The 22,926-nt window shown below is 37.8% G+C and overlaps 1 protein-coding gene across 2 annotated transcripts in view; it reads left to right on the forward strand.

Annotated features, from left to right (window-relative positions):
- LOC114756441 (WD repeat-containing protein 11) overlaps positions 1 to 22,926 on the forward strand; it is a 38,233-nt gene that overhangs the window by 12,067 nt on the left and 3,240 nt on the right. The window contains exons 7-17 of one of the 2 annotated variants that reach the window (XM_028945389.1): positions 6,443 to 6,602; positions 6,686 to 6,800; positions 9,656 to 9,731; positions 9,832 to 10,014; positions 10,503 to 10,663; positions 12,728 to 12,833; positions 13,711 to 13,915; positions 14,036 to 14,319; positions 14,458 to 14,582; positions 16,509 to 16,653; positions 16,775 to 16,867. In XM_028945389.1, the coding sequence (XP_028801222.1) occupies positions 6,443 to 6,602; positions 6,686 to 6,800; positions 9,656 to 9,731; positions 9,832 to 10,014; positions 10,503 to 10,663; positions 12,728 to 12,833; positions 13,711 to 13,915; positions 14,036 to 14,319; positions 14,458 to 14,582; positions 16,509 to 16,653; positions 16,775 to 16,867 (1,653 nt within the window). The remainder of the gene's footprint in view (positions 1 to 6,442; positions 6,603 to 6,685; positions 6,801 to 9,655; positions 9,732 to 9,831; positions 10,015 to 10,502; positions 10,664 to 12,727; positions 12,834 to 13,710; positions 13,916 to 14,035; positions 14,320 to 14,457; positions 14,583 to 16,508; positions 16,654 to 16,774; positions 16,868 to 22,926) is intronic. The other variant, XM_028945390.1, reaches the window with a different exon arrangement.

Below are 22,926 nucleotides of genomic sequence, written 5' to 3' on the forward strand. Positions count from 1 at the left end.
GAATTTCCTTAGGTGTTCCCTGAAAATGTCATTCATTAAAGACTGAAAAGTAGAGGGTGCATTTGTAAATCCAAAAGGCATGACTAAGAACTCATAATGACCATTGTGTGTTCTAAAAGCAGTTTTATGCTCGTCTCCTTGCTTAATTTTGATCTGGTGATACCCAGATTTAAGATCCAACTTAGAGAAAATGGTAGCTCCTCCTAATTCATCAAGTAATTCATCTATAGCGGGTATGGGGTACTTATCTGGAATGGTGACCTTGTTGAGTGCTCTGTAGTCTACACAGAATCTCCAGCTCCCGTGTTTTTTCTTAACCAGCAGAACTGGACTGGAATAGGGGTTGTTGCTGGGTCGAATGATTCCAGCCTCAATTATTTCCTTGACCAGTTTTTCGATCTCCGTCTTATGCCCATAGGCATATCGATAAGGGCGGACGTTGGGCGGCTGTGCTCCTCCTTTTATTCTGATGGCATGGTCTCGTCCCCTACGTAGAGGTAGTGACTTTCGGGGTTCGCACATAGATTGAAACTCACGTAGCAAGCCCTGAACCTGGTGAGGAACCTGTTCGGCTCGGTTATCCCCGTTTGCGGGTTCAACTTCTAGCTTTTGTACTTCCAGCACGAACCCAGCCCCTTTACTTTTTAGAGCATTCTTGATCGCTCTATATGAAGCTTGGGCTTTGATTGAGGCCGGATCCCCATGTAACGAGATCCAAGTTCGATTTCTCTGCACCTTCATATATAGCTGGCTCCAATTTACTCGTATCTCCCCTAAAGTTTCCAACCACGCAATGCCCAGGACCAGATTGATATTAGAGAGAGGAAAGGGATAAAAGGTCTGCTTAATTACCAGCCCTTGCAAGTCAACTTTCACATCCTTACACTCACCCCGGGTGTACATCTTTTGCCCATCCCCTACTGTGACCGAATACCAATGAGTGGGGGTAACATTTAGTTCCATCTCAGTCACCACGCGATGGGCAACGAAATTGTGGGTAGCACCACTGTCAATGAGGATAACCACCGGTCTCCCTTTAAGCATACCCCTCATCTTCATAGTTCGGTGACTGTTGAGGCCCACCATAGTAGCCTGCGAGAGTTCCATCGAAGTCATCTCCCTCCCTTCTGAGTCCTCTTCCAGCTCCTCAAAATCCTCTTCATTAATCTCGCCGTCTTTCCCTTCACTGTATAGAAGCAGACTCAGTTGCTTGCCTTTGCATTGGTGGGTTAGGCTATACTTTTCGTCACACTTAAAGCATAGACCCAGTTGCCTTCGTCGATTAAGCTCCGATTCTGACATATGCCGAGACCTGCGGTTGTTGCTGTTACTTTCAGAATGCGAAGCCACGTTTAGCGTGGCGCCCTTGTTGCTCCCAGCCTTTAGATTTTCCTTTTCTCTGCCTTCGCTACTCTGCATATACTATTGTAAAATTGAAAAGATTTTACTCAACTTATACTGAATACTAAAAATAATTAAAGTTGAGGGTTGAAACTATGGAAGATAAGTTTAGAAATATTTAAGATGACTACTGAAAAAATTGAAAAATTGATTAGTGAAAATGTTAAAGATGAGTATGAAGAATATGGATGAATACTGACCATATGAAAAGAGAGTGGGAAAAAAAAAACTTAGAAAATACTTTATTGGCAAAATTGCTCCAAAAAAAGAGTGGGAAAAGTTGTTGCTCCTAATCAGGTCAGCTTTGTTCCAGGTAGGCACATCCAAGAGAATATTGTAGTAGCCCGGGAAGTGATACACTCGATGAAGAATATGAAAGGGAAGCAGGGTTTTTTTGCCATTAAGATCGATTTAGAAAAAGCCTATGACAGACTACGTTGGAAGTTTATTGATGACATCCTCTTGGAAGTAGGGTTGGAAGAGGAATTCCAGGGGCTGATAATGAAGTGTATTTCCTCTGTTTCGATGCAGATCATTTGGAATGGTGGAAAATTAGAGGAGTTTTGGCCAACCAGGGGAATAAGGCAAGGGGACCCTCTGTCTCCTTATATCTTTGTGTCGGCAATGGAGAAACTGACCCACATTATCCAAGAAGCCAGGCAGAAAGGGGATTGGGAATCAATTAAGTTTGGTAAATATGGGCCAGAGGTGTCTCATCTTATGTTTGCAGATGATCTACTTTTATTTGGGATGGCTACAGAGAAGCAAATGGAAGTCACTATGAACTGTTTGAACCGTTTTTGTGCCCTCTCTGGGCAGAAGGTAAATGCTAATAAATCGACTATTCTTTTTTCTAAGAATGTCTCTATTGAGACTAGGAAAAAGTTGACTGATCAATCTGGGTTTACGGCCACTGAGAATTTTGGAAATTACTTGGGTATTCCTCTAGCGTGCAACGGGGGAAGAAGCAAGAATTTCAGATATGTGATAGATAAGGTAAAGAGAAGATTGTCAGGGTGGAAAGCGAATTGTCTAAGTTTGGCAGGGAGAATCACTTTGGCTAAATCTGTAATAGGAGCTATTCCTATTTATCCTATGATGATAACTTTGTTGCCTAAAAATATCTTGGAGGAAGTAGAGAAAATCCAGAGGAATTTTATATGGGGCCATGAAGGGGATCAACGCAAAATCCATTTGGTGGGATGGGAGAAGATACAGAGGCTAAGGAGTAATGGAGGTTTGGGACTATTAAAGTTGGAAGCTATGAACCAGGCCTGTTTACTAAAACTTGCTTGGATATTGAGGAATGGGGGGAACGGTTTATGGGAAGAAGTGCTGAAAGCTAAGTACAATAATGGACAAGAGCTCTCTTCAATCCTTCCAGCTCCAAAGAATGCCTCACCTTTGTGGCAGGACTTGGGAGTGGTTTGGGAAATCCTAAATGACTTTTCTTGGAAAGGAGTTGTTGGAGGAAAAGAAACTTCTTTCTGGCTTGAAGCATGGCTGGATAAGGATACCTTATTAATCATTGTGAGACAAGCGTAGAGGAGAAGTGTTTGGAATGGTCTGTTTTTGATGTTGTCAGCGATGAAGGTGAATGGGAGTGGAAAAAACTTCAAAATTTGATTAGTATAGAGGCTATAGACAAGTTACGGGCCTTCCTTCCTCCTTTTGAGAATGGACGTGATGTGATACTGTGGAAAGGTGGAAATGGGGTTTATTCGGTCAAAGGGTATAGGAGCATAATGGGGGATTGTTTGGGTGTGAAGGATAAGTTGTGGGATGCTATTTGGAAATGGAAGGGGCCGGAGAGGATTCGTTGTTTTCTCTGGCTTGTGGCTCAGGACAGTATCCATACAAAGGCTCTAAGACATCAGAGATGGGGAGCAACAGGTGACTGTGATGTGTGTGGCCGTTTAGAAACTACTTTTCATGTTGTGAGAGACTGTAGATTTGCAATGGAGGTCTGGAAGACTCTCGAGTTTGACATTCAGTTTCAGATGTTTTTTTCCTCTAAGACTATATATGACTGGTTGTTTTTGAATTTGAAAGAAAATAGAAAGGTCAGAAATATACCTTGGGGTATTGTCTTTGGAGTTTCTTGCTGGTATTTGTGGAAGAACAGGAACTCTCGACTGTTCGCTGGGGCATCTAGATCTTGTGGTGAACTAGCTCAAAAAATCTGGTACTTTGCCTCTGAAATTGCAGAAGCTAAAGGATTGACAGACAGATTGAAAGCTTGCACTGTGGAGAGGGTGAAAGGATGGGAACCTCTTGAATCTGGATGGGTCAAACTGAATGTCGATGGAGCCTGTAACGGCGATCCAGGTCCTGCAAGTTGTGGTGGAATTTTGCGAGGGGAAGAGGGAAGTTGGATATCTGGTTTTTCTCAAAATCTAGGTATCTGTGGAGTAGTTGAAGCTGAAAGTTGGGGCCTTTTGCAAGGGTTGGAGCTGGCTTGGCAAAAAGGCTACCGGAAGATTATTGTTGAAACGGATTCTGAGATTTTAATCAGGAAATTAAAAGGGAAGGAGGTAGGGGATTTTACTAATGGTATGCAAAAGCGCATTAGGTCGCTGCTTGATAGGAACTGGACTATTAAACTGTGCAAGATTAGTCGATCTCTGAATGGTTGTGCTGATATTTTGGCCAAGACAGGTTTGAAGTTGAATGCCGGCGTTCGTGTATGGGATAGAGTCCCAGAAGCGGTGAAACACCAGTTCGAGAAAGACAAGATTGAGATTCAACGCAAGGTGAGTGAGGGGGTTACGTGTGTCGAGGATATTGGTTTTGGTGTGAGGTCTTCGGATAAGGTTGGCATGGGTTAATTATTCCCTTGTTTTTGGGCCTGAGGCCTCCTTTATTACCAAAAAAAAAAAAAATTGCTCCAAAAAATTATTTTAGGGTGTTCAGTGTTAAAAAATATTTTAGGGTATTGAATGTGAACCTTTTGGGGAGTTAACGGCAAGGGCAAAATTGCTCCTGAAAAAATACTTCAAGGGTAAAATTGTACTGCAAAATATTTTAGGATACTGAATATATTTGAAAAAATAGTTTTAGGTGTTTGTTTTTGCCAACAAATATGCAGTACTAAGACAGGTCAGGTACAAGAGTTTTAACAAAGCTCCAAAATAAAACAAACCCACCCATAAACAAAACATAGAAAGTAACTAGAAACAAAGACAAGAAAATCAAAGCAACACAAGTTAGCCCAACAAGCAACGCAGTATCCAGCAATTACCATTGCTCCTGAAATAATGGTCAAATAACGGTCGCAACACCCAAATTGAAGGGTAAGACGCATTCACTGAAGCTTTAGCAACTCCAACATCTACTAAATATGCTTCTTTGGGAATCCACTCAAGAGAATGATTCCTGAAAAATTTTCTTGAAGAGATAAAATCCTTAAGGAGGGGTACACAGCTCCAGCCAATAAATGAACAGTGACGTTGAACAAACTGAACAAGCAAGAGCCTATCCACATCAAAGAAGATGATCTGTGAAAGACCGTCTGAAAACCAAATATGAGAAAATCGAGCGACACAAAATCCAGTCTCACTCCCCTCAGTAGGAGAAAAATGGCAAACAACAAACTCAAATCAGTTACAACTTCTTTTAGAGACCTCAATAGCAGGGCTATTAGAGTTTAAGCCAACTATTCCAGTTCTTTCCCACCTTACAGTCTTCTGCCCAATTCTACTGAATCATGAACACCAAAGTCAAGGTTTATAGGCTCACAGGATGCACTTAGCCAAGACACAAACTCTCAACCCTTGAAGGCATTTAGAATTACACAACAGAGATAAACCAAAACTGAAACTAGCCATAATAACCGTAATAATAGCCTCACATCTCAACGCCAAAATAAAATAAGTAGAAAAACTCAGAAACTTGAACGATGCCCAAAGCTCATAACCCATGACTCCAAAATTCCTCATCACTGAAATCCTTTGCTCAAGGAGAATCCCCAATTCCTACCCTTCGACTCATACTTCTCCATCCTCCTTTCAAGTGTATGGAGAGGAAGCCACCATCTTGAGCCAAACTGTGACATCAGGATCCATGGAGGCACCCATCGGAGGTCTGCTTCAAAGGCATTCACTGTAGATCTAGACTTGCGATCCCTATCTTTAGCTTTCACCAAGAAGCTGAACTTTCATTAGGATTAATTTTATGATACTAGAATTAGTTTAAGTTTGCTTATGTATATCATTCTGTACATGGTTTCATTTGAGGATTAATAATGAACAAAGGTACTGTTTCCCTGTGCCTTGAATCCTTCAGGTATCTTTGGCATCATGATGCAATAATGGAAGTCATTGCATGACAATCTCATAATATCTTAGTGGAATGTTTCACTTGCCCATCAAACTTTCACTATGACGGTATTGAAGATTTTGAAGAGCAACAACAGTATCAAGTCTAAGATATTGAAGAGCAGTCGTGATTGAATTGGAGACATGAATACCGTCAAAATTCTAAACAATAACGTTAAGTTAAACCTCAATTTGCAAAATGTCACATCAGATTCAACCAACCAAGCTGGTATACTTGGTCAACTTTGTTATTCTGGATCTATCGGAGAGCCGGATGCTGTTTTACTTATCATAAGTTGTAGAAGTGCCCTTATCTTAACACTCCAGGGTGAATTATTCTACTGCAATAAAACTCTGGAAAGTGCTTTTTCCAGCCAGTTAAGAATGAAGAAGATCAGGAGGAAAATACTAGGGGAAATGAAATTGTGGAAAACTCATTCTAGGCATAGGAAAGTCCAGCTATTTATCAAGTGCATTTTGGAATTTCATTCGAAAGTATATATATTTGCTGCTTATTTATTTATTTTCTTATTATTGGCTTCCTGTAAACAGCTTTATCATCATTTGTCTCTCCCAACATTATTGCTCTCACTTTCAAGTGTTATACGATTGGTCCTGATTTTCTTCTTTTTTGGCAAACTATTTTTAATGTCTTCCATATAATTGTTGTACTTGTATATTCTGTTGTCCTCAAGATATTTATAATTCCTTGTTTTCCTATGTAGCTTAGATCATTAGCTCTTCCATTTACTGTGTTGGAATGGACTCTTCCAACAATTCCTCGTCCTGTTCAAAATGCATCTGCTAGGCAATTGTCCTCATCTTCTAAGGAGCAAAAAGCAGATGAGGCATCCATCCCAACAAAGTTGCCCTCATCAGATTCAAGTTAGTATGTTGGTCAACTTAAATATCCTTAGGATAGAAGCTACTCTAGAATTAGTTTGCCTAATGCTAATTTGTCTGAGCAGAGGATTCAGGCGCTGAGGGACATCATGATGACTCTTCAGAGAGTTTTGCGTTTGCCTTGGTGAATGGGGCACTTGGAGTTTTTGAAGTTCAAGGACGAAGGATTCGAGATTTCAGGTATTCCCTCTTTTTCATTGACCAAAAACGTCGTGCTTTGTTGTTCTTTGTTATACATGGATGGCTAAATTTGTAATGATCTTGTCTAGGACTTTGCAAGGCATTTGTATATGTTAATCTACTTTCAGTAGTTATATGCTATCAAGTTGTCTTTAATGATGCCTAGCTATCTTAAATAATTGGTTACTATTGGTGCCTTCCTACTTTTTCCTTGATAATTTAGAATTCGTTAAAAGTCAGAGGAGGCATGTTTAAATACAAAAAGATGTATATGAAAGGGCCCTGCTGGCCTAGTTTTAGAAAAATAAATTGTTGACTATGGATGGTTAAAAGGGTTTGCTTAGGACATCATAGGTTGCACTTCTCTGTTTCTTCCACTTGAAACCTCTTCACCTACAAATTACTCACTGTACCTCTCAAATCAAAATTGTCTGCTAAATTTGAAATGGGCCTTTTTGAATACTAGGAATTCATGTTTGTGCCCAATGGAGGACTACGATTGCAAATAAGCATATCTTTCTGATTTGGTTGGAGCTCTGAGTTGATTTTCCTATATCTCACACTCATCTAGGCATCATTTTTCTTGTCAGTATAGCTAGTTCCTAAACCAGCAAAAAGAGGGGCACTTGGAAATTGTATATTATATTTTCTGCGACTAAGTGACTCCGGGAGTGGGGCTATTCTTTAGAAGGAGCACTCCTAGACGTATTTAAATTTTTTTAGATGCTGATTGGGCAAGATATGTGATTGATATAAGATTCAATAGAAGTAACCTTTTGTAATTGGTAGGAGATTCTCTACACGAATTTGGAGAGGAAGGAAACAACTAATTGTTGATAGGAGCAATGTTGAAGCAGAGTTCCGTGTACTAGCTCTTGGAATTCGTTAAGGAGTTTCCTTGATGTGACTTCTTATGGAACTTAGATTTTGACTTGCCTGTGAGAGTTTTGGTTTATGAGATATGTGACTGATGGAAGATCTTGAATATTTTACTACACCTTTTTATGGCGGAGCATGGTTATCTGATTGATGAAATCAGAGAACAAACAGAAAGATACAGAGCGTAGTGATAGAATTACTTGAAGTAATCTTTATTGATTATTCTGAGAGTGGGTACAGGGAATATATAGGCAAACTACTGGAGCTTCTATTTTATAATAATACAACCAACTTAACGACTTGCTCCCTAACACGATCCCTCATTTTTTATCTAGGCCTCTTTCTTACTAAATTCTTCATTTCTCCCATTTGAACTGTGCTCTTCTCGATGTGGTCAGGATGTTCTAAAAGATTGAGCTTAGTTCTGAAAGTAGCAAAACTGATGTTGGTAATTGGCTTCATGAGAATGTCTACTACCTGATCATGACTGGAAATATGCTGATCAACTTCTCTCGCACAAAGAACAAGTCTATGATGTATTTTGAGAGAAAATGTATTTTCATTAATTTTGAATTATAAAGTACATTATATATATATGCAAGGGGGAAGACAAAGGAGTGAAAACTAATTAGCAAGCCTAATAAATGCTGATAAACCTTACAATGACTGATATTTCCAACTTGCATATGCACATCAAAATTCTCTCTTAGAAGTCCCTTGGTGGGAACATAAGCAACTTGCTTCCTTGGTGGAACATATATTAAGCACATGAGTCGACATTCAATCTTTTCCTTGATGAAATATCTGTCAATTTCAACATGTTTTGTGTTACTTTGTGGAGTATGACCCCTTGAGGAAATCCTCAACATTGTAGGGTGGATCTCGAAAGATATGAAAGATCTCCCTCCAAGCCGTACATACGACTTTCATCGAATACGGCTTTCCACAGAATTCTATATGTATCTATGAGATCGAGTATGGAATTCTGTTTACTCACTTGAAATTGAGTATCCGTTTCCCTCCTTTTCCTGCTAGGATTGGAAATCCTGTATTTTACATATCCATACGATTGAGTCCTTGGGTTTCCGAAATAGTGTAAAAGGAAGTGCTTCGAATCATTGCTATTTGACTCGGACCTGTTCATGCACTCTCACTGTTGCGAGCACTAGATATATCTTGGTGGCGTAATTCTTCCCATTGAGTTTCACTAGGATGGGAGAAAATGTGAGTTGAGCACCTGATGGTATGATCGAGATTCTTCAATTGGATACGCTATGCTATAATAGCAGAATGAATTTAGAGACCAAGTAGAATGATAATGATAGCAGAGAGATGAGAGAATCATAGGACGTAATATGTATAAAGAACAATACCAGTGCTAGTCTGTTGTAACAATATAACACAACAGACTATAACAGTATAGCCAACATAATTACATAACGACTTATTCCTTAATATGGAAAAGCAAGAGACAATCAAGTTTTGCAAGGAGCAATGCTGAAAAAGTTTTGTGCTCTTAACCTTTTTAACTTCTGAAGAAATTTGGTTGATGAGATTTTCCAAGGAGATTAAATTAGCTGTTGACTTACCCGTGAAAGTTTTTGTGCTAAGGTAGCTACGGCTAGAAAATTTAGGAGTCCTACTCATCATCCTAGGACAGAGCACGTGAAGATTGATCCTCAATTTACCATACAAATTCTACCATAATTCCATTCCTTGCTCAGCCTTACATGCTTCACTATCCATTTCTAGATCATAGGTTGTGGAACAGAATATGTTCAACATTGAACTACTGACTAAATTTTCAAGTACTAATACTGTTGTTCATTTTGACCTTATGTCAGAAAACTGAATTGAGTCTGCAACTATGGTCCGCAGGCAATTTGTCTTTTTTTTGTTGCTCATCGCTCTTCCTTTTTTCACCTTTTTTCCCCCCTGTTTTTTAAGTCTTGTTAAGAGTGTCTACTTGACTGCAGACCAAAATGGCCTTCTTCTTCATTCATATCCTCGGACGGATTAATTACTGCAATGGCCTATCGCTTACCTCATGTGGTATATACTTCACATTCTTATAGTTAGTTCGATTTCAGTACATAGATATTATGAGTTTGCTGTACATTTTATGATGGTATTGACTAATTTAACATTTCAGGTTATGGGGGACAGGATGGGAAACATAAGATGGTGGGATGTGACAACAGGACAGTCTTCCTATTTCAACACTCATAGAGATGGAATCCGCCGTATCAAATTCTCTCCTGTTGTACCAGGAGACCATAGTCGGGGGCGTATAGCTGTTCTGTTTTATGACAATACCTTCTCTGTATTTGACTTGGTATGCAATGTTTCTGACTTTTCTTTTATTGTATGTACATTTTCATTATTCTTATGCTTTTTAATGATTTCTACACATTTGTGCAGCTTGTGATGAATAATTTAGAAACATGAAAAAACATTAAATTTTGTTTTTAACTGGTGATGGACAGCTTTAAACGTAGGGAACTGTTTATTTTTCTATAATTTATTTCATTCCTTTGTTTCCTTTCAGTCTCTCTCGTGGAATCCTTTTACTTCTCTACATATTCCAATTGTTCCTCTCCTAGTTGGTAATAATTTCCCTTTTTGAAGAAACACAAGATTTTGATTTTGAATAAAAGGGTTCTGGTTTCTTTAGATATTAAAGGGCTCCTCTAATCCTATTTGTCATTTCATTCTGAAATTGAAATGGAGGAAAAGACATATTTTCCAATATATTGTGTGTACCTCACTCCTTTGAGATAGTTTCTTTCTTTGATGATTATATTTTATACATGCATTTTTCAGGATTCACCAGACCCCTTAGCCAACTCACTGCTGCAACCTCAGTCTCCTGGAACTCTTGTACTGGAACTTGATTGGTTGCCCTTGCGAACTGATAAGAATGACCCACTGGTCTTGTGCATTGCTGGAGCTGATAGCAGCTTTCGCCTTTTTGAAGTCAATGTGTAAGTGGCACAACTGTCTGGATTGATGAGCTCCTTCCTGCCACAGTATAATTTTAAGATTGTGATCTAGATTTACAGAGCTTGGACTACAATAGATGGACATGGTCCTAAGGATCTAATGCCAAATCCCTGATTTGCTGAGATAGTTTTGAGTTTATCTTTTTTCCATGTTGAAATTGTAGTTTTATAAATAGACATAACATTTTCTATTTGCGGACTAGAAGGGTGTTTTGGATACAGCTCATTATATTTATCTCACTTTCCGAGTCGTGTGTGTTGATGAATTCACACATTTTCTGTTTTCTACTGTCATTATGGTATCAAAGTGAGGTTGGTATGGTGCCAAAGACATAGTTATGAGATATGGCTTATAGTATGATGGCATTATAGTCATAATACTCTATATCGAAGGTTGGCTTTATTTGTTTTTCTGTGATTCTTTCAATATATAGAATATTCTATTTCCTTTGCCTCTTTCACACGCGGCTCTCCTTTACCTTTTGAGGGTCACAATGTCTGTATTATTTAAACATTTGTATCCTAGCTGAATGATATATCAGAGAATTACCCTGAAACTGTTTGGTTCGAGGAATGCATTGGAGATATTGAGCATTGGCTTGACTCTCAAGTTTTGATGGTTGATACTAGCATGACTTAAATGCAATACCTAGGACATAGGAGAACTCAAACAGATAATAACTATAATGGTGGCACTAATGGCTGATATAGTTGTGAAAATAAGTCTTTTGGTTTCATATGGACAAATGCTTTGATGAGACAAGGACAAAACAGAGATGTTGGAGCAATGTGAGTAACAATTGTTTTCTAGTTGCACTAGTGATGTCTTAGCTTAGGTTGCTCTCACATCACCAATTTGATCATTATATAATGCTCTAACTAAACACGATAGGGTTAAGTTGATTTTAGAGGATGTGCTTATAGGTGTAAGCAGTTTTTTGAGGTGGATGAGGGGTCCATTATAGTATACAAGGCTCCTTAGTGTCCACTTGGAGAAGAGAGCTCTTTGGTGGCATTTGGATTCTATGAAGGGAGAGAGGATCAGAAACATGTCTTGAAATGAGTATTTCCATGAAGCAGGGGCAAAATGCATGGAGGGTCAACAAATAAATTTGATTTGGCAAATTTAAAATTCACATTAGGAAGGTTTAATGGAGGAATATGGGGTGCAGTTTGATGAGCTATTGTTAGAAGTGGATTTGCAGGTAGATGTGGCAATTAGATGTTCTATCATTGGTCTTCAAAAGGATATATAGAAAGCAGTGACAATGTTTAACCCGACTATGCTTGCCTAATCTATACATGAAGCTGGCCTTACTGGACCACAAACTCAACACCCTTAAATTTTCCATGGCCGGAAACACTGAAGACACCTAAACTAACCTTGAAGAGTTTATGAAGGCTAACAAAGAATATGATGCTAGAAAGTTTGAAGCCTTAAATTCATAGAGAGGCCAGCATAAAAGAGTTATGGATGTATTTCAGTTGTCAAGTAGGCAGTATATAGGCATGAATGTAGATGGTTTACTTGAGAACCCTAGGGGTAAGGAAGAAACTAATCCAAGAGATGGACGTGTTCCTTCCCATAACAAGTTGGGAACACCAAACATGGGGAATAATCAATCCTCAGTAGGTGCTACTGTTAGCTATATTAGGCCTGTTAAGCATCAAGTTGAGCATATATGATCTGTGGGATTACCGAGACTTGGTAAAACACTATGATAGACAAATATGAATCACCTCCTCAGAATGTTAGGGAAGCTTTAGGCAATGTGACAGTGATGATTTAACCAAGGAGGTTACAGTAAAACCCCCCAAGTTTGATGGGAGGTTGAATCTGAGAGCCTTCCTAAATTAATTGGCTGACATGAAAGGTTATTTTAACTGGTTCAACATGACACTTGTGCTGCTATTAAACTTGCTGGTTTGATCTTGATTTAATAACGGTTTAAGATGAGTGTTTTTAAGCAGTCGAGCTTCCTCAGATACCAATGTTTTCTTATCGAACCTTGTGATTACTAATTTGTACATGCTTCTTTCATGCAGAAATGATAAAAGAGTTGGTTATGTGCCCCAGCCCAGAGCTATAAAGGAAAGATTCCGGCCTGTGCCTTTGTGTTGTCCCATACTACTTCCTACGCCACATGCCCTGGTACTATGCAGGCTTTAATCTACTGAATTAATATCAAAATGTGTTGAAATTGTTTACCATTCTGAATTTTTATGTAATGGGTCTCTGCATTATATGGATGACAGTACCATCCTAACATCAGTTTTAGCGTGAGGGATGTAGATGCCACCGAAACATCGAAGTAGTAAAATGGAAATGCTTTAAAGTAGAATCACTCTAATGTGTTTTCATTTGATCTTCTAAGAGCTTCCTGAAATGAATTAGTTTTAAATTCAACGGTTCTCATCTATTTATATTAACATTGGAGTCAGTTTCAGGCTTTGTTCTTAATGTTAATATGACTATAATGCAATTTTATTTGCCTGATTCTATCTAGGTTTTCTGTGTAAAAAGTTTGTAAAGGTTTTATAGAGGGTCACTTGCTGCCCAAATTCCTGAACCATAACTGTCATGCTTAATTTTATCTCCACTCTTTTTCTGGGCTGTAATTTCAACATTCACTTTGGTATCTCCTGGGAGACATTATGCATCCTTACCTTATGTTATAGAGAAAATATAACACTCAAATCAACAGTGCCCACTGAACTCATTCCTTATTTATTGTCTACAAGGAATGAAGGCTACCAAACAAAACTAGCAACTGGCGACGAGTTAATCCTATTGAATCCAATTAATATCACATGACAACATCAAGTTATCAATATTTTCTTACCCTGAACCTTAGTGGGATGGACAATTTTTGGTTTATATGGCATTTTGCAAGTATAATAAAAAAACAGTAAGGTGTCTTATTTGATTTAGTGGTGATATGTCCATGCTGTTTTCCGTTTACAAGATCTGTATCTGGAGAATTGACTATTTATTGTGCTCTACTGAATAATGACTGATGTTGCTTCAGGCATTGCGTATGATCTTGCAATTGGGTGTTAAACCTTCTTGGTTCAATACTTGCAGTACAACTACGGAGAAAAGGCCTCATTTAATCCAGGAAACTCCTTCATCCACTGAGGATCTTCGCGCACACATGAATGACCTTCCATCTCTAGGTGACCCTGTGGTACCCGAGATGCTTCTAAAAGTGTTGGAACCTTACCGAAGAGAAGGTCTCTATATTCATTTGTGGAGTTTCTTATTATGGTCTTGATTCTTGACAATGTTTGGGTTATAATCTGCACCAATTCTTTTTATTTTTCTTCTTTTCTTTTCCCATCCCACTTTCCTAGGGTGCATACTTGATGATGAGAGGTCAACAAGGTACGCTAGTGTGTTAAATAGTGGCTATGCCATGAGACTTGCCTATGCAGCCGCACTATTTGGTGAATCCTCTGAAGCTTTGTTCTGGCTACAACTGCCTTTGGCACTCGACCATTTGATAAATAAGTTATTGAAAAAGCCTCCAACAAAAGATCCAGTAGCGATGTCAATTCCAGAAGTTGATGAGACATCTCTACTGACTGGTTTATCATCAAAGAAATATTCAACTGAAGAAATGAGGCGAGATACATTGGTAAGATGTATTTTAGTATCCTGTGATAATATATTTGTGCCATACCTTGTAGTATCTCACATTACATTAGCTTCTTGAGTAGCTGAGCATTTGTATCGATGCCAATATTCATTGAAGTGACTTGCGCATATTAATTAGGAGAGTCAAGGTCATCTGAAGTTGATAACTTTTGACCCAGAAGAATTGAGGGAAATTGCTTGTGAACGTATTTCTTGGCATAAAAAGTTAGAGGGTGAAGAGGCTATACAGAACCGTGTTCATGAGTAAGTATACCCATCTTTCTTTTATTAGAACTACACTAAGTATACCCATCTTTCTTTTATTAGAACTATACTTTACAATTCAGTATGATCAATTGCGGAAAGTCCTAATGTCAAGATCCTTAGTTGTACTACAATTACACATGATTATTAAAAGCACTTGTATATGAAGAAATAGTTATAAAGCTATTATTTATTGATTTCACATCCTTATATCAGTTGCTCTATAATGGTTTTATTAGCGACACAAACACTAATAGGGCCTGCTTGTCTTGGCCTATGAAATCGGACTGCCATTTCTTCAGCTTTTTTTTTTTCCCTCGTGATGTATATTAGACCCAAGTAATCAATAACCATTATCCAGCAGTTTTATCTTCTTTATTTCCTTTCTGTAGGGTGGGGACAAAAGGGGTATTTTTATCCTCAAATCTTTTTTGTTCTATTTTTGGTGCAACAGCTTCTGATTCTATGTGTCAAATGAGTCTTAAACGTGGAGTGGATTAATGATTTGGCTTACAAAAGATCTCTCCTCTCATTTTGGTCCTCCAAAGGACAAGCTTTCAATTTGGCACCCCAATTAATTTTTCTTGACCTACATGCTCCTGCGTGGGCAGAGTAGTTGGCATACTGTTAGCTGACGACCAGGATCTGCCCCTATGTCATTTCTTCCAAAATGATATTGGTTTGCTTGATTTCTATCATCTTGTGAAGCAAGGTGATGTAGAAGATGGTTTTCACTGACAGATTGGAATCCTGATTCATGGCACTAGAAGCATTGTCACATTGACGTCTGCTTATATCAACCCTGAAAATGTTAGAAATCGATATACTTTCAGAATTGGAGATGTCCTTGGAACTGCGGGAACTAGGCTTTAATACCACATTGACATTATAGGAAAGACATGGCCAATAAAGCTTATATTAGTGAACTAGATATCTTTCCCTCATGTAATGCCTGGGATAGATATTAAAAGTTTTTGGAAGTTTAGCATTTAAATCTTATTGAAATGTGTTGAAAAAGATTGAAGGAATAATAAAAAAAAAAAGTTGAAAGGGTAAAAAATATTAGAAGGAGCCCAAGAGGATTACATATTTCGTGGGTTATGAATAGCGGAATTATGCGTTGTTCATGGCTTATCATAGTTACTAAAGGCATGTATAGGGCCCATAGGATGCATTAAAAAATGCAAGGTAATAATAGAAAATTTTAAAATACAAGAAAATAGGAAAATCAGAAGAAAATATTCTGACCCTAATGATTAGTTAAATTATAAAATCCTAAAAATAATAAAACAAAACAATTTAAAACATAATCTTATCTAGAATATTGTTCTTTATATTTATCTATAATTTTAATTTATTTTCTTCCACCATCATCAGGGTTTAGAAAACAGGCAAAATGATGCAACTATAAAGAAAATGGAAGTTGAGCAAGTCTGGATCATTTAATGGCTACATGGAATCTTGTTTTTGCCATGTCAGCTAGTGTTTCAAGTGACTGTGACATTGGTTAATGGAGGAACAACCTTTATTGGTGCAAACAATTGGAGATTTTATTAAATGTTTGTCTACACGGGACAAAATTGATAGGGGACTGACCGTTCAAGGACTAAACTGTTAACTTAATTATGAATAATCCCAAGTTTAGTATTCCTTTGGTTCTAAATATAAGACTCATTTTGTAGTGCAAATTACACTATAAAATGGGTCTTATATTTAGGACCGGAGAAGTATTAGTTTAGTACTCGATCCATATAGTTTTTTGTGATTTCAAATTTGTTAATCCTGTTGTAAGTGCTAACGTGACTGAGAACAGAGTATAATTTCCTCCCCCACCCCCCCTAGTTTGAGTGGGAATGTTATTTCATCCTAACATTTTCAGTTATGGTCTTTGTTGAATTCATTATGCTCTTCCTTATCTGCTGCCAGGCTTGTGTCTGTTGGAAACCTTGAAGCTGCAGTTAGTTTATTGCTTTCAACTCCTCCTGAGAGTTCCTACTTCTATGTTAATGCTCTCCGTGCAGTTGCTCTCTCTTCTGCCATTTCAAGGTCTCTTCATGAACTTGCGGTTAAGGTGAGTTTGACAGTTAAATACTTGTGTTTTAGCATGAAGCTGCAAGTACTACTTGGTATACAATAGTATTCCTCATATATTACGAAGCTATACTTCTAATGGCATATTATCTATTGTTTAGGTTGTTGCAGCCAACATGGTGAGGGCAGACAGGTCACTATCTGGCACTCATCTTCTCTGTGCTGTTGGAAGATATCAAGAAGCATGTTCTCAGGTTTGGATGCTCTTTCCAGACCATTTTCAGTGTACTTCCATTGTTTTCTCGGACTTGGTTCTCTACTAATAACTTTGTGATTCTCACCTCAATATAATGTGTTAATCATGTAAAGCTGTAAAATAGAAATTGGTTGCTTGATGTAATTTACAAGGCGGACATATGTATTGTGAACCTCAACCTTGGCAGTTACATAACTTTAGCCGTATGCTTGATATTTGCTATTCAAATATGTCAAATATACAAGGTAAAAGGGAAGTTTTATCATACTGCTATCAGACCAACAATGCTATACGGTGGTGAGTGGTAAGCTTTAAAGAGACAGCACGAGCATAAAGTAGGAGTAGTATAGATGAGAATATTAAGATGGATGTGTGGTCATACAAGAAAACATAAGATTCGTAATAGACATAAATGGGGAAGAATTGGAGTAGCATCTATTGAAAAGAAAATGATAGAAAAATGTCTGGGGTGGTTTGGACACTTACAAAGAAGGTTATTCGATGCGCTAGTGAAGAGGGTAGATCAAGTAGTATGAAGTTCTATGAAAAGGGCTAATGGAAGACTGAAGAGAATACTTTATGAAGTTATTGAGTGTCAACAATTTTTTGATAGATTTGGTTGTTGATAGAGTATAATGACGTCATGCAATCTGCAATCTCTTTAGCTGACCCCACTTAGTGAGTTAAGGCTTGTTGTTGTTGCTTGTCTTTTTCTCTATGTTAATAATTGTGGAGAAGTTCTTATAAATTTTTCCCGAAAAATATGAATACGTGCACACGCGCACAAGCATTTATATAGCGAAGTGATATTTTAAATTACTAAGTTTATCCAAGTTATGATGCTTGATCGCTTAAATCAGTATATTGCAATTCTCTGAATATGTCCTGTGAGATGTCACTATATAACCCAGAATTTGGAAAAGAAGAATACACTTCTGTTAATTGTTTTATATTTTGACCTTGGGAAACTTCCTTGCTCCAATTCTCTATTTTTTAATACACAATCTCTTGATATCATTATTTGCCATAGTTTTGATATCGTACTCTTCCAGTTCTTAATATAAAACCTATTTAACTAATTTGATTAGATTAAAGAAGTTAGGTAAGTTAGTATATTAAAAGAAATGTGACGTGTTTTTATAACACCATAATCATCTTTCTTAATGTCCTTACTCCCTCACTTACTTGATTATGGTTGAGAGAATATTCATAGAGGTAATTTAAGAAAATTGATAAATATGAGAAATAAGTCTTATACTTAGGACTAACATTAACTTAACAATCAGGTCCTATATTAAGGACTGGAGGAGTAGTAGCTAGTTGATTATTGTACTGAGTAAAATTTTTTAAATATCGGATATGAATTACAAGTTAGTGATGTAAATCCCCTGGATGACAAATTAGCAAAAGGGAACCTTGATGTTATCTAAGCTGCCTATAACAGTTGCTCAAATTAATAATTAAAAGACTTACTTGGCCGTGCAATAAATGCATCATATAAAGTCATAGTGAAGAATCTCTTTTATTTTGAATTGTATGTTTATTCGAATAAGTTAACATGATTAAATAGATACAAATCTCCTCAGCCAGAGAGGTTATTAGGCCACTAATCTAGGGGATCTGGCAGAGATATTAGGGATCCACAATAGAATTTAAAATACAATCAAATTAGAATCATAATCTAGCTCATAAATAGATATAAATCTACAGAATAAAATCTGTCATGGGATTAGGGTTTTTTAGGCCAATGGCCTATTAAATTGAGTCGCCAACACTCCTCCTCAAGCTGGCAAGTAGATATCTTGCATGTCTAGCTTGTCTTTAAAATTTTCGAACTTGACTCAGTCTAATGGTTTTGTAAGGACATCAACAACTTGGGACCCATAATTTATATGAGACAAGTCAATGGTTCTTGACTCAATCTTCTCTTTTATAAAGTGCCGATCAATGTCAATATGTTTTGTTCTGTCACGGTGAACTGGGTTTTGTACCATCTGAATTGCTGACATGCTATCACACCATATCTTAATTGGTGTGTCCACTTCAATCTTTAATTCCTTCAAGGCTCGTACTATCCACATTCCTTCGCACACTCCATTTGCTAAGGTTCTTAGCTCTGCTTGAGCATTACTTCTAGAAACCACAGTTTGTTTTTTACTCCCCCATGTTACAAGATTATCCCATACAAAGGTAAAATACCCTCGTGTTGATCTTCTACCAACTCAAGTTCTTCCATGATCGACATCTGTATACCCTATTATATTTCTTGACTCTCCATTCTTGAAGAAGACCTCTCTTCCAGGTATCATTTTAAAGTATTTCAAGATGCTATATGTGGCCTCCATATGATGTTCTTGTGGTTGCGATGAAAATTGATTGAATACTCCCACAGTATAGCTTATGTCTAGCTTGTGTGTGATAGGTAAATTAGCTTCCCGACCAATCACTAATACCTTTCTCCATCAACTAGTACACCATCCTTTTTATATTCCAAGTTTGTAAAGGGATCCATAGGGACTGGTGACGGCTTGGCTCCCATCATTCCAGTTTCCTTGAGTAAATATAGTGTGTATTTTCTCTGTGAGACTAAAATGCCTTCTTTTGAACTGGAGATTTCCATCCCAAGGAAGTACCTCATACTTCCTAGGTCTTTAACTTCAAATGCAGTTGCTAAGGTTCCTTTTAAACCTTGTTATCTCCTCAGTATCATCCCCTGTTATAACAATATTATCAACACATACAATTAGAGCATATACCTTTCCTCTTGAGTGTTTAACAAACAGTGTGTGGTCAGATTGACACTGTATGTAATTGGATTCCTTCACAACTTTGGTGAACCTTCCAAATCAGGCTCTTGGAGATTAATCGAGACCATAGAGGGATTTATACAATTGACATGCCCTTTTTAAGTCTCCATGTTCTATAAGTCCTTCGGGTACTTTCATGTACACTTCTTCTTCAAGGTCTCCACTCAAAAAAGCGTTTTTTTACATCTAATTGATGGATTGGCCAATCAAGGTTGGTAGCAAAGGACAACAATATCCTTATAGTATTCAATTTTGCCACTAGTGCAAATGGTTCTTGATAGTTAATCCCCTCTGTCTGAGAAAAACCTTTTGCCACCAATCTTGTCTTGAATTTGCTTATTGATCCATCGAGATTGTATTTAATTATGAAGACCCACTTACATCCCACAGCTTTCTTCTCAAGGGGGAGGCTCAATACTCTCCATGTTTGATTTTTATCAAGAGCTTTTAGTTCCTCATTGATAGCTGCCTTCCATCTAGGGTCCTTAACCGCTTCATTAAAAGTGGATGGAATTTGTTCTTTGTCAATCCTGGTGACGAAACCTTTCATACATGGAGATAGTCTATTGTAAGAAACAAAATGACTGATAGGATGTAGAGTGCACTGTCTTATCCTTTTTTTTAGAGCAATTGGCCACCTAAGGTCTTCAGGATATGGAGTTTTGAGTTGACTCTTGACATTGCTCAGAACTAGAAGGATCCCCATTGTTTGGTATATGTTGTTCCTCAGGTTGATCAATTTCTGCATTAGATTCTTCTTCAGCCACGGCCTGTATTGCATCATTAGGCACCATACTACGAGTAGGAGCATATGAGTTTGTCTCAGGTTGAGAGGAATCTGTGTCAGTTTTGGTCCTTGAGGTTTCATGTTGACCGGAGGTATGTTCAGAATGTGTTTCGAGGTTAGAGATGGCTGTTGCAGGTTCAGGAATAATTTTATCAGGTGCTGAAATGTTTGTTTCAGGTGTTGGGGTAATGAAGTGGTTTATGTCAGGTTTATCTAAGTTTAGGAACTCCCATTCACTGAGTTTCTCCCTTGAATGGGAGATCTGGGATGAAAGGCTTGGGTTTCCATAAACATAGTATCCATTGTAACAAAGAATTTTTGCAAGGATGGGGAGTAGCATTTGTAACCCTTTTGAGTAGATGAGAGCCTTAAAAAGATACATTTAAGAGCTCTAGGATCAAGTTTCCCCCATGTCTGTGGTGAATATAAACAATAAAAGGAAGGTCATGAGTTAAGGAATTGGCAGGGTAGGATTTATTGAGGAGGCTTATTGGGGTTTGGTAATTAAGGGTCTTAGAAGGAAGTCTGTTTATCAAGTCTATTGCAGTAAGAATTGCTTCCCCCCAATAATGTTTAGGAACATTGTGAGTGAACATGAGTGATTGGGTAACTTCCAGGATGTGCCTATTTTTGGGCTCGGCTGTCCCATTTTGTTGGGGATTATCAACACAACAAGATTGATGGATGATTTCTTGGTCTCTTAGGTAGTTTTGAGTTGTATAGCTCATGCACTCATGTCCATTGTCACTATGGAGGGTGGAGGGTGAGGATTGGTGTTTGAAATTGTGTTAGGATCATTTTGTGAAACTTGGTGAAAATAGCAGGTAGATCAGATTTTTCTTTCATTAGGAATACCCAGGTTAGGCGTGTGTGGTCATCGATAAAAGTGACAAACCATTTTGCATGGGTGAGTGAGAGTGTTTGAGAAGGTCCCCAAATATCACTATGAATAAGTTGAAAGGGTTTTGAATATTGATGAGAGTGTGGTTTGTAGGTGGCTTTGGTTTGTTTCGAAAATTGACAAACTTCACAGGTAACAGAAAAATCATTCTTATTCAAAAGATGAGGAAACATTTTTGACATATAACGGAAATTAGGATGTTCTAGTCTATAATGCCATAACAATGCATCTTTATTTTCTAGAGTAGCAGAAAAAACTAAAGACAACTTCACATTATTTGAGACAGCATCCTTCTAAACAGTAGAGGTCTTCAAGTATCTTAGCTGTGCCAATCGTCTTCCCTTGCTTCAGATCCTGAAAAACACATTTAGTTGTAGAAAAGTGAACATCACAGTTTTGATTCTGAGTCATAGTTATCATGCATTTTAGTCCAGGAGTATAAAACACATTGTATAGAATTATTTCAGGAGTTATATATGCCGTTCCAAGCCCTTCAACTTGAAGGCTTTACCATCTGCTACTTTAACAGAGATGTTCACAGGACATGGTCTAATGTCAGTCAAAAGCTGTTGGTTGTCGGTCATATGATCGGTTGCCCCTAAATCCACAATCCATAATCTTGAATGATGTATGTTAGGTTTTAGTGCCATAATAGTAATAACTATATGGGCAATATACCCAGCTGCAAGGGTGGTCTCTCTTGAGTCATGTTTTTCTAGAAACTTCCTGAGTAAGTCTAATTCTTCTCTACTAAATTCTGGTTCATTCTTGCTGTCAACAATTCCAGAATAGCCTCGACCATCTTGTCTTTCCTTTTTCAAGGGCTTGCCATGCAATTTCCAGCATGTCTCCCTCATGTGCTCTTTTTTTCTGCAGTGATCACACCATTTGTTTTGTCTTGAGTCATCTTGATAGGCTCCTTTTGATGCAAGAGCATTTGGCTGGTTGGATTCTGTTGTTAAGTCAGTGGAAGTGAGCTTCTTTCTGCTTTCTTCATTCCTCACAGTAAAGAATACTTCCCTTAGAGGTGGCAGGGAGTCAAGTCTCATAATTCTTCCCCTTTTTTCTTCTTTTATTTTTGCATATAGGGCAGCATCTCATACATATTAAGTTGTTGCCATTGAACAACCAAGTCAGTGTAGTACTAAGTTACAGAGAGATTACCTTTCTTGAAATCATAGAAAAATCTCTCAATTTCCAAAATGGCAGCTTTGTTTTTAAGTCCAATGAACATGTCTCTTGCTGTGTCCCATACTTCCTTAGCAGTTTAGAAGAATGTAAAGTAAGCACTAATTTCAGTTGTCATAGAATTGATTAGCCAAGCTTGCACCATGGAGTTTTCAGCTTCCCATGCAGCATATTTTTCATTGGTCCTAGTAGGTTTCTGGATTAATCCAATCAGGTAGCCATACTTGCCTTTTTCCCATGATATATAGTCGCACACTAGAGGATCATTGCATGTAGTTTTCACCATTTAACTGGTGGATGGTAATTGATGTGGGGTTGGAGTCAGTTTGGCTCTGGTGACTAGTGGAACTAGACGCCTCTGCTACCAGTACCAA

The sequence above is a fragment of the Neltuma alba genome, unplaced genomic scaffold (assembly GCF_004799145.2).
Source record: "Neltuma alba isolate B1F8T4 unplaced genomic scaffold, ASM479914v2 tig00010411_pilon, whole genome shotgun sequence".
NCBI classification, from domain to species: domain Eukaryota; kingdom Viridiplantae; phylum Streptophyta; class Magnoliopsida; order Fabales; family Fabaceae; genus Neltuma; species Neltuma alba.